We start from the raw sequence: 13,794 nt of genomic DNA on the forward strand, positions 1-13,794 counted from the left end.
CGAAGGCGAAATGGAAGCCCTCGAGCAAGTCGCCATGCACCGCCAAGTGAACAATGAAGAAGAACAAGTCTTTTGTGATGAAGACTCAAGTCCCGCACTTGTTGTCTCCAAAGTCTTGACTCTCCAACATCACCAAGAAGAAGACCAACGATGCCCCATATTCCACACCAAGGCCGGCATCAATGGCCGATCCGTCAAGGTCATCATCGATGGAGGGAGTTGTCATAATCTCGCAAGTGAAGAACTTTGCTCCAAGCTCCAATTGCCCAAGACGAAGCATCCACATCCATACAAAGTGCAATGGCTTAGTGACTCCGGCACTATCCAAGTCGAGCACCAAGTACAAGCTCCTTCAAGATCGGCGCCTACGAAGACACCTTGGAGTGCAACGTCGTTCCAATGACCGTTTGTCATCTTCTCCTTGGACGGCCATGGCAATTCGATAGAGGAGTCGTACACAACGGCCGAACGAACCACTACATCTTCAAGATGAAGGGCAAGGAGTACGTCCTCCGTCCAATGTCGCCAAGTCAAGGGATCGCCGACAAGCAACCCACCCATCGTGGAGATCATAGTGAGAGAGCGAGCCACCAAAACGAGAGTGAGCGCCACAAGCCAAAATTGAGTGCCTCCATGATGAGCGAAAACAAGAACCTAGTTCTATTTGCCACCAAACGTGAGATGAGAGAAGTGTGTGAGAACCCATCTAGTGTCCTACACTACGTCCTCGTGTGCAAGGACAATGCATCACAAACTAACACTTCTCACACTCTTCCTCTAGTGTTGTCTTCTCTTTTGCAGGAATTTCAAGATGTTTTTCCCGATGAGCTACCTCCGGGTCTACCTCCTCTACGAGGCATTGAGCACCGAATTGACCTCATTCCCGGAGCACCTCTTCCGAACAAAGCTCCATACCGTGTCAACCCCGACGAAACAAAAGAAATACAAAGGCAAGTAAAGCATCTCATAGACCATGGACATGTGCGTGAAAGTTTGAGCCCTTGTGTCGTTCCGGTCATTCTTGTGCCAAAACATGATGGTAGTTTTCGCATGTGCTCCGATTGTAGACATATCAATGCTATCACCGTTCGCTATAGGTATCCCATTCCACGCCTAGATGATATGCTTGATGAGCTTAGCGGTGCCACTATATTTTCCAAAATTGATCTTAAGAGTGGTTACTACCAAATCCGCATACAAGAGGGTGATGAATGGAAAACCGCCTTCAAAACCAAGTTTGGTTTGTATGAGTGGTTAATCATGCCTATGGGTCTCCCGGAAGCACCGGGCACTTTTATGCGCCTTATGAATCATGTCTTTCGCCCTTACATTGGTATATTTGTTGTGGTCTACTTTGATGACATTCTTGTGTTTAGCAAATCTATCAAAGAGCATGTCACCCATGTCCGCACCGTTTTGCAAACTCTTAGAAAAGAGCGCCTCTATGCTAATATGGAGAAATGCCTTTTTGGTGTTGATAAGCTCGTTTTCTTGGGTTTTGTTGTTTCTTCTAAGGGTGTTCATGTTGATGAGTCCAAGATTAATGCTATTAAGACTTGGCCGCAACCAACCAACTTACATCAAGTGCGTAGTTTTCTTGGCCTTGCGGGTTTCTATCATCGCTTTATGAAGGATTTTAGCACCATTGCTTCGCCTTTGCATGCTTTGAGCAAGAAGAATGCACCTTTTGTTTGGGGACCATCCCAAGATACCGCATTCAATGAGCTCAAGAATTTGCTTAGTCATGCTCCCGTGCTTGCTTTACCCAACTTCGACAAGCCTTTTGAAATTCATTGCGATGCTAGTGGTAATGGCATAGGAGGTGTGTTAATGCAAGAGAAGCACCCCATAGCTTACTTTAGTGAGAAACTTTCCGGAGCGCAACTCAATTATCCCATCTATGACAAAGAGCTATATGCTTTAGTCCATGTTTTGCGTGAATGGGAACATTAACTTCGTCCCCATGAGTTTATCATTCATACCGATCATGAGACTCTCAAGTATCTTAAGGGACAAACGAAGTTGAACAAGCGTCATGCTAAATGGAGTGAATTTATTGAGTCTTTTCCCTATGTCATCAAATACATCAAGGGTAAAGAAAACATAGTAGCGGATGCTCTTTCCCGCATATGCATGCTTGTCACGCAACTTGAGTTAGATGTCATTGGCTTCGAGCATATCAAAGACTTGTATGAGCATGATGCAACTTTTGCTACTCCCTATGCCAAGTGTTTGTCGAATACATCTTGGGAACGCTATTACATTAAAGACAGCCATCTTATGAGAGCTAACAAACTTTGCATCCCCGAGTAGTCTCTTCGTTTGTTGCTTTTGCAGGAATCGCATAGAGGAGGCTTAATGGGACACTTCGGACGCGACAAGACGTTCGCCACGCTCTCGAAGAGCTACTTTTGGCCAAAGATGTTTCGGGACGTCAATCGTTTCACCAACCGGTGTTCTACATGTCGCAAAGCTAAGTCCAAAGCTCAATCTCATGGTCTCTATATGCTTTTACCAGTTCCATACCAACCATGGGAAGACATTAGCATGGACTTTGTACTTGGTTTGCCTAGAACTCAAAATGGGAAAGATTCCATATTTGTCGTTGTGGACCATTTCTCAAAAATGACACATTTTATTCCTTGCCACAAGATAGATGATGCTTCACATGTTGCTAATCTCTTTTCTAAGGAAATTTTGCGTCTCCATGGTGTGCCAAAAACCATCGTCTCGGACCGCGACGTCAAGTTCCTTAGCTACTTTTAGAAGACCCTATACGCCAAGCTCGGAATCAAGCTACTCTTCTCCACGGCGTACCATCCTCAAACCGACGGCCAAACGGAGGTGACAAACCGCACACTCTCCGCTCTACTTCGAGTACTCATCAAGAAGAACATCAAGGAGTGGGAGGAGTGTCTACCCATCGCCGAGTTCGCCTACAACCGAGCAAGACACTCAACATCCCCTTTCGAGGTCGTCTACGGATTCAATCCTTTGTCACCATTGGATATTCTATCTCTACCACTCCATGCGCGAATCAATTTGGACGCAAGTGCAAGAGCGACCCATATCAAGAAGGTGCATGAAGATACAAAAAACACCATCGAGCGCCAAGTACAACGCCTTGCGACCAAGCTCAACGTCAACAAGCACCCTATGATATTCAACATTGGAGACCTCGTGTGGCTACACCTTCGCAAGGACCGTTTTCCCCAAGAACGCAAGTCCAAACTTCGACCACGCGCGGATGGACCATTCAAGGTGCTTGCACGCTACAACAACAATGCTTACAAGATCGACATTCCTCGTGACAAGTACTCCGTGAGCGACATCTTCAACATCAAAGATCTCTCGCCCTACCATGGTGATGAGGATTTCGATCCGAGGACGGATCTTCCCCAAGGGAGGGGAGATGATGCGGAGCATCCCAAGATCATCCCCATGGACGCACCCACACCTCCAACGGCACCACTTGGACCAATGACACAAGCTCGAGCCAAAGCTATCGAAGATAAGGTGAACTCACTCCTCTCCGAACTTCCACTTTATATGCATGAGACATGGCTATTACCTAAGTCCGAGGTGTTGTGCATGATTAGGTACCAAGAGGGTCCTCTCGAAGATGCGCATGAAGATGTACAAGTCCCCAAGTCCACGGATGAGGAGAACCAACGAAAGGAGCCAAGAGCATCTCCCAGGCTCCGGACATCCGGCCAAGGCCCCGGACATCCGGCCCCTGGAGCGCCTTCCTCTACAGCAACCTAGCCGCAGAAGGCTACAGGCCCCGGACATCCGGCCCCTCCCGAGCGCCCGGACATCCAGCCACCGGCCCGGAAATCCGGCCCCTCCGAACCCGAGAGCAACAAATGTCACCGCTCCAGCCCGGACATCCGCCCCCCCCAGCCCGGACATCCGGCGTCGCCTGAACGCCCGGACATCTAGCCCGATGCCCGGACGTCCGGCCTCCCTGTCTACGCACAGTAAAGGGGCGAGGCCCGTGTATCCCCTTCTTCCCCTAGACTATATATACTCTTTCTCGTACAACTTTCTAGGGTTAGCATTGGTTTAGCTCATACTTAGAGATAGAGCTTCGCTCATCCATATCAGATCTACTCCTCGTGAGAGACCGCGGCCTTTTCGGAGAAGATCCCTTTGGATTCAAGACCTCCTTTCGGAGAAGAACTTCAAGACCTCCTCACGGAGAAGACCGGCTACCCTTGTATCGTCCTTAGTTGTCCGTGGATTCGTGTATCGTTCTATGTATCCGAGGATCTAGCACATGTGTGACTTGTTCTTGTTAGTTTGAGTGTTCCTCTTGTGTTTCCCCTTGTGTTTTCCCCCGTTTTCCCTCGTTTCCCTCTTTGTGTTCCTCATGTTCTTCGCGGGATCCACTCCTTTCGTGAAAGATCGGGCGATTAGGGTTCTACCCTACATCAGGTCTTCCCGCCATCGCCCCGACCTGCCTGCTGCCGCTGTGTCGCCCCTTCGGGCCGTAGCGCCGCGGCCCGCGGTCCACTCCGTCGTCACCGCGCGTCGACCTCCCATGGTATGCGCCGTGACGCCACCACCGGCGCGGGAATGCCACCGTCCGCGTCGGTCTTCGTCACGCCGTCAGGTTCCTCGCCTACTTCGAGCACCGCCGCCACACTCCTAACTTAGTCGCCGCCGCTCTTCTTTGGCCGCTGCCGCTGCTACCCCTGTAGCCGCCGCCCGTCCACCCCCTTCGTCTTCGTCCAGCACCAGCCTGTCGCCAGCGTCGCTGTCATCTACTCCCACAACCATGGGCGACATCGGCCCCGTGCCGATTGGTGCCGCAACCGTCGCCGAGTCCTTCTCTGCTGGCCTCTCTAACTTCTTCGACATGGCGTATAGCCCGTGTACGTCCTCATCTATGCATGCCCGGTGCCGGCAACACTGATGCGTGCCTTCATCCATGATGTGTCCCCAGGCCTGGAAAGCCTGGTCGGTGCTTCGTCAACTTCGTCTTCGTCTGTCTTTCGCATGCCCGGTGCTGGCAACACCGACGCGTGCCTTCGTCCACGGCGTGTCTCCGGGTTTGGCAAACCAGGCCGACGCCTCGTCAACACCACCCTCCTTCGGCGCACCACTACCTCGACACCACTGCGCCCATAACTAACTCGGCGCCTCCTTGCACCCGCGGCTTCACGACAATTTCCTCAACACCGGCCACCCCGACTCGACATCGACCACGGCATTCTTCGCAGGGCTACCTTCGACCATGGCTACACCACCCACGCTCTCGGCTACATTGACAAACGACATAAAGGGCTACCGCCTTGCTTGGACAACCTCATCGGGTTCCACTCCAACTACGACTTTCGCGATGCATCGATAGTTACGACTGGGGGGCGGGGGGCGGCTTGCCTTCGGATTCTTCTCCAGTCTCACCGTCCGCGTCGCTACCGTTGTAACTGCGGGGGGATGTTGGGTATTATGTTTAGTTAGAAAATACTCCCTTCGTCCGGAAATACTTGTCATCAAAATGGATGAGATAGACTAGAATATGTTTCGGTTTGTCTTGTATTTCAAGTTGACCATGTAGTACTCTTATATATATACCCACGATGCTCAAGCAATAATACAACGATTTTGCCAATTTCCTCTCTCTTCTTTCTAACACTTTCGGTTTGCGGAAAACAAACGACCGGACTGACCCATGCACCCATGTGTAATGGTGTTGGATGACAAACTGCAGCCGGACAGCAAGACCTGCCGGTGATTTTGAGGGATGCCCTGACGTGACCCTACCCACCGCAGTCTACGTAGTCGACATGCCCGATGCCCTCCGGGATCATGTGCCGACATCCATGGTGGATCGGAGGATGGTAGCGAGCGCGAGACCTGACAGGCACGTCGGTAAAATGGGCAGAGCTCACGGGCACGGGGATCCACAACCTCCACGCATCCCCCCCTCTCTTCCTCGTTCGCTTGCTGGGCCCCACTTCCCCTCCACGCGGTACGCGGACACGACGCTTCCGTCGCAACCCCCACACCTTTCCGTCCCGCCGGCCCATCGGCCGCCGCCTCCCTGCGCACCCAGCCGAGGAGACCGCCATGATGGCGGGCGCCTCAGGCTCAGTCGAAGAGGAGGGAGGACTGAGGGCGGAGGAGTCCCCGTCCGGCGGCGTCGACGTCTGGAGCGACGCCGTCTCCTCCCACGCCCCGGAACACCTCCTCGTCATGGTCCACGGCATCCTCGGCAGGTGCGTGCGCCGTCCCCCCCGCCCGCGTGTGTTTTGCGCCTAGTGTCGGCTCACGAATTTGATCCAACATCTCGCACTCGTAGCCAGGCTACAAATCTGTTTCGCCCGGCAGCAGAATGGACCAGTGGCAGAATGGAATCCGTAAGTAATGCGGGGCATTGCTTGTGCCATCGGGCATGCTAGAGTGGGTAAACATGGGATTCGGCGGAGTCAGTTGCGGCTCAACCGCTAGTTACTGCAAAACAAGAACTACTACTAGTTACTGCGATTTGTCAAACTGGATGGTCAAGCGTGTGGTGATGCCCTTTGAGTTGTATTGTTCAGTGCTTTTCGGTCAAATCAGAGAGTATGATACGGCATGTTCGGTAGAGTTTGTTTCAAGCACCTGATGATCTGTTTGGAATAGGATGGCCCCAAATTATCTTTATTCCTGGAGGATTTTATGGACAACATGGTTTGTTACTGAATGAAGAAGCCCTATGCTCGATGATCTGCCAATAGAAAAGATCAGTATCCGCCCATTCAGCTCAGTCAATCAACCGCTGTTTGTTCGTTATGTTAGGCCCACACCTCTTGAAGTTACCGTTATCGTTTATTGGAATTGTTCTTTAACCCTTGGAACAGCCAAGCAAAAGCTACTCCCTATGTAAAGAAATATAAGATCGTTTACTGTCTAAATCATCTTATATTTCTTTACAGAGGGAGTACTAGGTTATAAATAAGATTGTTTGCATGCTCTGTTGAGACGAGGTCCAGTTCTTAATTACAGCTGATCGTTGATCTTTTCATTTCTCAAAAATGGCACCTAGATGTGCTTCTTTACAAGTGCTTGCCAAGTTTGTGTTTTCATTTCTTAACTGATAACCCCTTCTGCTCAAATCTTCTCTTATTGATCAGTTTGTTTATCTTTTCCTTTGAGCAGTACCAATGACTGGCAATACGCAGCCAACGAATTTGTAAAGCAGCTTCCTGATGATGTAATTGTGCATTGTAAGTTACTGGATTTTGTGCTTTAACCAACTACATTTGCTAATTTGCCTAATTTTCATGCTTTATTTTTTTTATTAATCATCCATGCCATTGTTTTGTTCTATAAATTAATTTGATAATTATTAATGAAAATGTATGTCTGTTTGACAAAAAGTAAATAAGAAACCATTGGGCAGTTTGTTCATTATTTCTTTCACATACCTGAAACTCAAGTGAAACCGCCTCTTTTATATCGACGAGTATATCTCTATTTTTTCTTGACATGTCACTGTCGATGTTTAGTCATAGATCTGTCAGAGTTGCTCCATTCTGAACTATAGATAAGGATATTAGGATACTCACCCAGAAATGGTTTAACATAATGTCAGTTGGTAAGCTGTGTGGCGCGTGCACATGTGTGTATCTGGATATTAATTAGTAGTCAATCACAGGGATGTTCTTGACAAGGCTGCATTAATGTATATTTCAAACTAAATATATCGCTATTAAACATGATATTTTTTTATAGGAGAACTAACACCAATGGTCTAGATAGAACTAATATTTTGGCATGTTTTTTTTCGACTGAATACTGTGAGGCAAAAGCCCCACAGTCTTTTATTAAAACCTCCAGCACAGTCTTATAAAAGAAAATATGTACAGAGCTAAAAGAACTAAGCTAACTAACTACTCCCTCTGTTCCTAAATATTTGTCTTTCTAGAGATTTCAACAAGTGACTACATACGGAGCAAAATGAGTGAATCTACACTCTAAATATGTCTATATACATCCGTATGTGATAGTCCATTTGAAATCTCTAAAAAGACAAATATTTAGGAACGGAGGGAGTAGTTAGGAAATTACCTATATACATCAGTGATCAGTCTAATTACAACCAGCACCATAATCACCATGAGACACATCTATGGTTCTAGAGTAATGCTCTTATCCAGTGCAGCAGCAAGGGCTTTACAGATGGTTTCATTCTATGAGAATGCAATGTGATATCATGAATGAATTTTGCCTTCCATGCCCCAAAGGTTGGCCTGATGTGCCTAAATATTTTATCATTCCTTGTAGTCCAGATACTCCATGCAGCCAAAAATACAACCTCAAAGAAGAAGGGTTTATGAAACCCTCTTTTTGCAACCAAAATACATTCCCTGATGGACAAACCAGCATGCCACTGTATTTGCAAATAATTCCAGACCCTGGTACTGAAATTGCACTTAAAAAAGAGGTGATCTCTATGTTCATGTAGCTGTGCAGCACACATTGGACTTAGGTTATCATCTTCCTCAGATCTCCAATGTCTTCTAAGGAGCATATCTCTTGTGTTGAGACGATCATTAAGCATTAACCATGCAAAGACCTTGATTTTCACGATGCATTTGCTCTGCCAGATCCATTTGCAAGGGTCATCATTGGGTAGTGATATTTTGGCATGTTTCAACTATAACGTTGTACCTGATGTACCATGATTGAAATGCAAACTTGGAACCCTTTCTGAATTTGTAACTTCGAGGGAAACATGGGTAGTCTATAAGTTTACTCATCGAGATTTTGTTATTTAGACTTGTTTGTTCAACTTTGCAGGCAGTGAGAAAAACATGAACACATTGACTCTAGACGGTGTCGATGTTATGGGAGAACGCTTAGCAGATGAGGTAATTGCCATATGCAACAGATGATTTGTACTTGAGGGGCTAAATTTATACAGGCTAGCTGATTCACCATACTGATTTTTTCTATTGAAAGGTTTCTGCGATTCAAAACACCATACTGATTTTTCTATTGAAACGTGCTATTGTTCTCTTCTTACTCAGGTTCTTGATGTAATTAGTCAAAAGCCAGAGCTCACCAAAATTTCTTTTCTTGCACACTCCGTTGGAGGCTTAGTAGCAAGATATGCAATTGCAAAACTTTATAGACATCCAAATAGCACATTTGACAGCAAAGCTGAAGGAACCATATGCGGGTTGGAAGCGGTGAACTTTATAACCGTAGCAACGCCTCACCTTGGTTCTCGAGGAAACAAGCAGGTACTTTGTTGACTGTTTCCCCCTTCTCCACCTTGACTTTCATGTGTTCAAATTTGTTTATTTGAAACAGTGCGGATGATACCTGTTTTGGAACTAATACATAGCCATTTGCTCATTTATGTTCCAGTATTCTTATGTCAAGTCTCATTTGTTTTTGCATGCCTCGTACAGTCGTATACTCCATCCGTTCCAGTTTGCTAGCCCCTCTCGTTTTTTGAGTCTAATTTTGACCACCGATTTCATTTAACCAACAAAATATGAGATATGTGCCACAAGAAGTATATCATTGAATTCACATTCAAAAGAAGTTTCCAATGGTATACTTTTTGTGGTAATTTACTCATATTTTGTTAGTTAAATCCATGGCCAAAGTTATACTCAAACCGAAACAGAGGGAGTATTAAAGTTTTGGATACTTATAAGAGATGCTTGAGTACTACTCCCTCCGTCCCATAATGTAAGACGTTTTTTGACACTACACTAGTGTCAAAAAACGTCCTATATTATGGGACGGAGGGAGTAGATGTTTACTGTTTGTTTTCATTTGCTTCAATGCATTTGATGCACATTAAATGGCTCCACAAGGGATACCCAGTCTTCCAAGGTTTTGGAGGAAAAAAAAGAGAGAAGGAATTTAAACCTTTTCTTATAAGAAACTTACAAAACTGTTGCAATGCCTCTGAGCACTTGCCCCTCTAAGATCTAAAAATACTCCTCTCAAGACTACCTTGAGTACTTCTCGCAATAAATTGTTATCCTACACAGTTTTGTTTTCATTGGCTTAAAAGCGTTTGATATACATAGAAGGGCCCAACAATGACTGCCAATATTGTGAACCTGCACAGTTTTGTTTTCATTGGCTGTGATACACATAGAAGGGTCCCACAGGGACTGCCAATATCTTCTAGAATTGTGGAGGAAGAAAGAGATGTGTTTCTATTACAAGAAAGTTACAAACTGTTGTCATGCCTCTTGGCTCTTGCCTTCAGGAGATCTACAATAAAATCCTGCAGAGCTTCATTTTGAAACAGCCTCATGGATGAAACCCGCACTCAGGCAATAGTTGACACTTGACAGATGGAAATCACACTTTTTACTTGCTTGTATCACTGAATCATTTTGCTGACTTATATATCTATGATCTTGGAACGGTTTATTGGATAAACAAACCATTTTGTACAGTTGATTCGTGCTGACTTATGAATCTAGTGATATTATCAGACTCTAAACATACATTGCTTGTTTGCTTTTCTCCTCCAGATTATATGCATTCCTTTCTTCCATGAGCTTATTGGTAGAGGAACCATATATATTCTTTGTTTGATGTGGCGTTCTTCACTGTTATTAGGTTCCACTCCTCTTTGGATTCATTACGATTGAGAAGGTTGCTTCTCGTGTCATCCATTGGATATTTAGGAGAACTGGGAGACATCTTTTTCTTACTGATAGTGCTGAGGGAGAACCACCACTGTTGCAGCGTATGGTTGAAGATTATGGCGATCTTTACTTTATGTAAGGTTTATGTTGCCCTTCGGTTTCTTTTGGATCGCTTCCGATTATGTCTATTTCTCTTGCAAGTAATGTTTTGTTAATTCTGGCTTGTATGGTATGTGATAACTATACTAATTCTGGGTAACTAAACTTTTTTAGATCTGCTTTGCGAGCATTTAAACGACGAGTGGCATATGCTAATGCTGATTGCGATCGTATCCTAATTATTTGATATCTTTTTATGTAGTACTCACATTGTTCTTTTTCATCTAGGCTTTTTAGCTTTTACTTGTCAATTCTTTAAATTCATGACATTCAGACATTGTTGGCTGGAGAACATCATCTATTAGAAGAAACACCGAGCTGCCTAAGGTATTTTTTTTATTGATTTTGATTGTTCATGCCTTCTTTTCTGGACCATTATCTGAGAAGGACAGCATGATTTTCTCATATCACAATTCTTATGTAAAAATATTCCTTCTGTTTCATCATGATTTGCAGTGGGAGGAATCTGTATGTGAGAAGTATCCTCACATTGTACATGAGGAATACTCTGAAGAAATCAGCGATGAGAAGTGTCAAGATTTGGCAGCAGATTGCGATTTTGACTTACTGGAAGGTTAGTTTGATTGTTACATGCAAAAAGTCTGTTTCTCTTCCTTTTTTGAATCTTTCACCAGTCTTAAGTCGGTGCTATCTCCCATTGATGCTTCATACTGAGTCGTTGTTCTAGCATGCTTAATCTTCCTTATGTAGATAATATTTGTAATGTTACATACTCCCTCCGTTCCTAAATATTTGTATTTCTAGAGATTTCAACAAGTGACTACATACGGAGTAAAATGAGTGAATCTACACTCTAAAATATGTCTACTACATACATCCGTATGTGGTAGTCCATTTGAAATCTCTAAAAAGACAAATATTTAGGAACGGAGGGAGTAGTTGATAATGAATCCAACATTTCCTAAATCAAGTACACTTGTTTAATCATAAAAAAGATGTTATTTTTACCAAGAACAATTTTGTGTGCCATTTTGGTCTTACGACTGGGCACTTGTTATTTTTGAATGGACCATTACCTGTGCAATGTTACCGAGTTATGCTGCTTCAATCCTCCTATCATATGATTAGGATATTCTACATATTATGCTGAATACGTAGACAAATTAATTTGCAAGAATCTGCATAGTTCCACATGAAAATCTCACACTTTTGACAGCAGAGTTAGGTTCATGAATATTTCAGGGGCAGTTAGCCTTTGAAGTTTCAGACTTGAGCAACACCTAACATAATTTGACAACTAGGAGATGGTAGTCTATTTGTTCTGTGTGTGGAACAGTTAACATAACAAAGTCCACTGAAATTGTATTTCTGTTGAGGATTGTTTATAGACTTGCGAGGGCCACACAGCCATCATATGATTGATTTGCATTTGTTAGCACCTCTCCTGGACAGTGTAGTTTCAAATCGGTTCCTTTGTGGATACCTGCACTGCCAGTTCTTGGTTGACCAATTCATGTGATGCCGTACGCCTTTAGTAGTTTTGATCTTTTCCTGTGAGATATTGCCATATAACATCTTCAAAGTAGCCTGGATAGTGATATTCAAGTTCCTATAATATTTGAGCCGACCCAATGCCGTGTCCTTTTCTTAGGTATGTGTCCGTAAACCTGGTTTGTTGACTCTATAATGTGGAAGTTAAGACTTGGAAGGTTAGTCACAACTAATTGGCAAGCAAGTTATTTGTTCACAGTTCATTGTTGGTATTCAACAGTCAACATTCAACTTGATGACTGCAATCTTGGTGGGGCACTAGATAGATCGTTTTGTCTTATGTTCCTCGCAATGCTACCGCAAACAGTAGTTATTGACTTCTTCTGTATGGTAAGCAGTAGCATTGTTGGAAAATAGACAAAGTAGCATCATTAGTCATTGCCCATATTGTTCTGTATGAGTTCAATATTTGATCTATTTTTGAAGTCTATTTTTGAATCCGCACCAATATTTTGTCCTGAAAGATTGTGAAAATACTTTCCTTAAACTGACACCATCTTTTTTTCATTTCCCGTTATGCTATCATCATGTAGAAAAAATGGTGACAGGGCTGAGACGCGTTTCATGGGAAAAGGTAGATGTTAGCTTCCACACGAGCATGCGGAGTTTCGCAGCGCACAGCATTATCCAGGTGCCGTGCCGGCCTTCACTGACCCTTGCATTATGGAAAAAAAATCATGACCGAGTCATCCCTTATTTTTGCTCTGTCGTCGCAGGTCAAGTATGCGTTTATGAACGAAGGAGCGGACGTCATACAGCACATTATAGACCACTTCCAGCTCTGAGAATTTCCTTGGCAATGCCACTAGCAATGCAGTCTGAAGCTGCAGACCGAGGAGGCTGTCCTACCTCTACTTACACACATTAGTTCCAGACTCGAGACGAAAACCGCAGTCAGCCCACAGCCACAGGGGAGGCCCGGTAGTATCAAGTTAGTTCTAGATTGTTAATTTATTGCTTAACAGTGTGTAACAGTGCGTTGTAATGGCTGTATATAAGAGTAAGTGCCACGAATTACTCCGTGCCGTCCGTTACAAAGAAAGATCCCGTCGGAACGGAGAAAACAACATCATCCTTGTTGTACATGTATCGCTATTATGTGCCCTGTCACCAATCTCACATGTGACGCTATTTTTCGCCCTGTAGTACATGTACATCCTTGCTCGCGGTGGTACCAAAACTAATGGCGGCTGCTACAAATTGACCGGTTGATTTGTTACAAAATTAAGCTGCCTAGCCAGCCGTACGATCACAACAAAAGGAGTCGTCGTCTTCCTCCTATGTTCTACCATCCACCACGCGCATCATCCAGCATCTGTGCACGTTGGCGACCTCGCAGCATTCCAGGTGCTGCTCAAATGGCAACGCTGAGCGCGGCAAGAAACCTTCAGCGCAGCAGCTCCCATGGCAGAAATGTCAGCATTCCAGGTGCTGCTCAAATGGCAACGCTGAGCGCGGCAAGAAACCTTCAGCGCAGCAGCTCCCATGGCAGAAATGTCCGGTGCTCCAT

The 13,794-nt window shown here is 45.0% G+C and overlaps 1 protein-coding gene across 3 annotated transcripts; it reads left to right on the plus strand.

The window, feature by feature from the left end:
- Positions 1 to 5,772: 5,772 nt before the first annotated feature.
- Positions 5,773 to 13,403, plus strand: LOC125520441 (lipid droplet phospholipase 1-like). 3 transcript variants are annotated; one of them, XR_007288674.1, is made up of 12 exons: positions 5,773 to 6,224; positions 6,312 to 6,365; positions 7,147 to 7,214; positions 8,791 to 8,861; positions 9,021 to 9,236; positions 10,585 to 10,748; positions 10,887 to 10,942; positions 11,047 to 11,099; positions 11,229 to 11,346; positions 12,385 to 12,442; positions 12,818 to 12,915; positions 13,001 to 13,403. XR_007288674.1 is itself a non-coding variant. In XM_048685367.1 (11 exons), exons 1-11 carry the CDS (start codon positions 6,076 to 6,078, stop codon positions 13,067 to 13,069), a joined length of 1,116 nt encoding a protein of 371 aa, XP_048541324.1. In that variant the 5' UTR covers positions 5,782 to 6,075; the 3' UTR covers positions 13,070 to 13,403. The 3 variants fall into 3 exon arrangements, 2 of the variants coding, with proteins under 2 accessions (XP_048541324.1, XP_048541325.1); XM_048685367.1 differs by lacking the exon at positions 12,385 to 12,442 and having other exon boundaries at positions 5,782 to 6,224; XM_048685368.1 differs by lacking the exons at positions 6,312 to 6,365; positions 12,385 to 12,442 and having other exon boundaries at positions 5,788 to 6,224.
- Positions 13,404 to 13,794: the final 391 nt, after the last annotated feature.

The sequence above is a fragment of the Triticum urartu genome, chromosome 7 (assembly GCF_003073215.2).
Source record: "Triticum urartu cultivar G1812 chromosome 7, Tu2.1, whole genome shotgun sequence".
Classification (NCBI taxonomy): Eukaryota; Viridiplantae; Streptophyta; class Magnoliopsida; order Poales; family Poaceae; genus Triticum; species Triticum urartu.

Excerpts from the sequence above, each read along its gene's own strand:
- LOC125520441 (XM_048685367.1), top strand. The coding sequence starts at position 6,076 with ATGATGGCGGGCGCCTCAGGCTCAGTCGAAGAGGAGGGAGGACTGAGG. Across the intron at positions 6,366-7,146 it reads CCAGTGGCAGAATGGAATCC|TACCAATGACTGGCAATACG; the intron begins GTAAGTAATGCG and ends TCCTTTGAGCAG. Across the intron at positions 11,100-11,228 it reads GAAACACCGAGCTGCCTAAG|TGGGAGGAATCTGTATGTGA; the intron begins GTATTTTTTTTA and ends CATGATTTGCAG.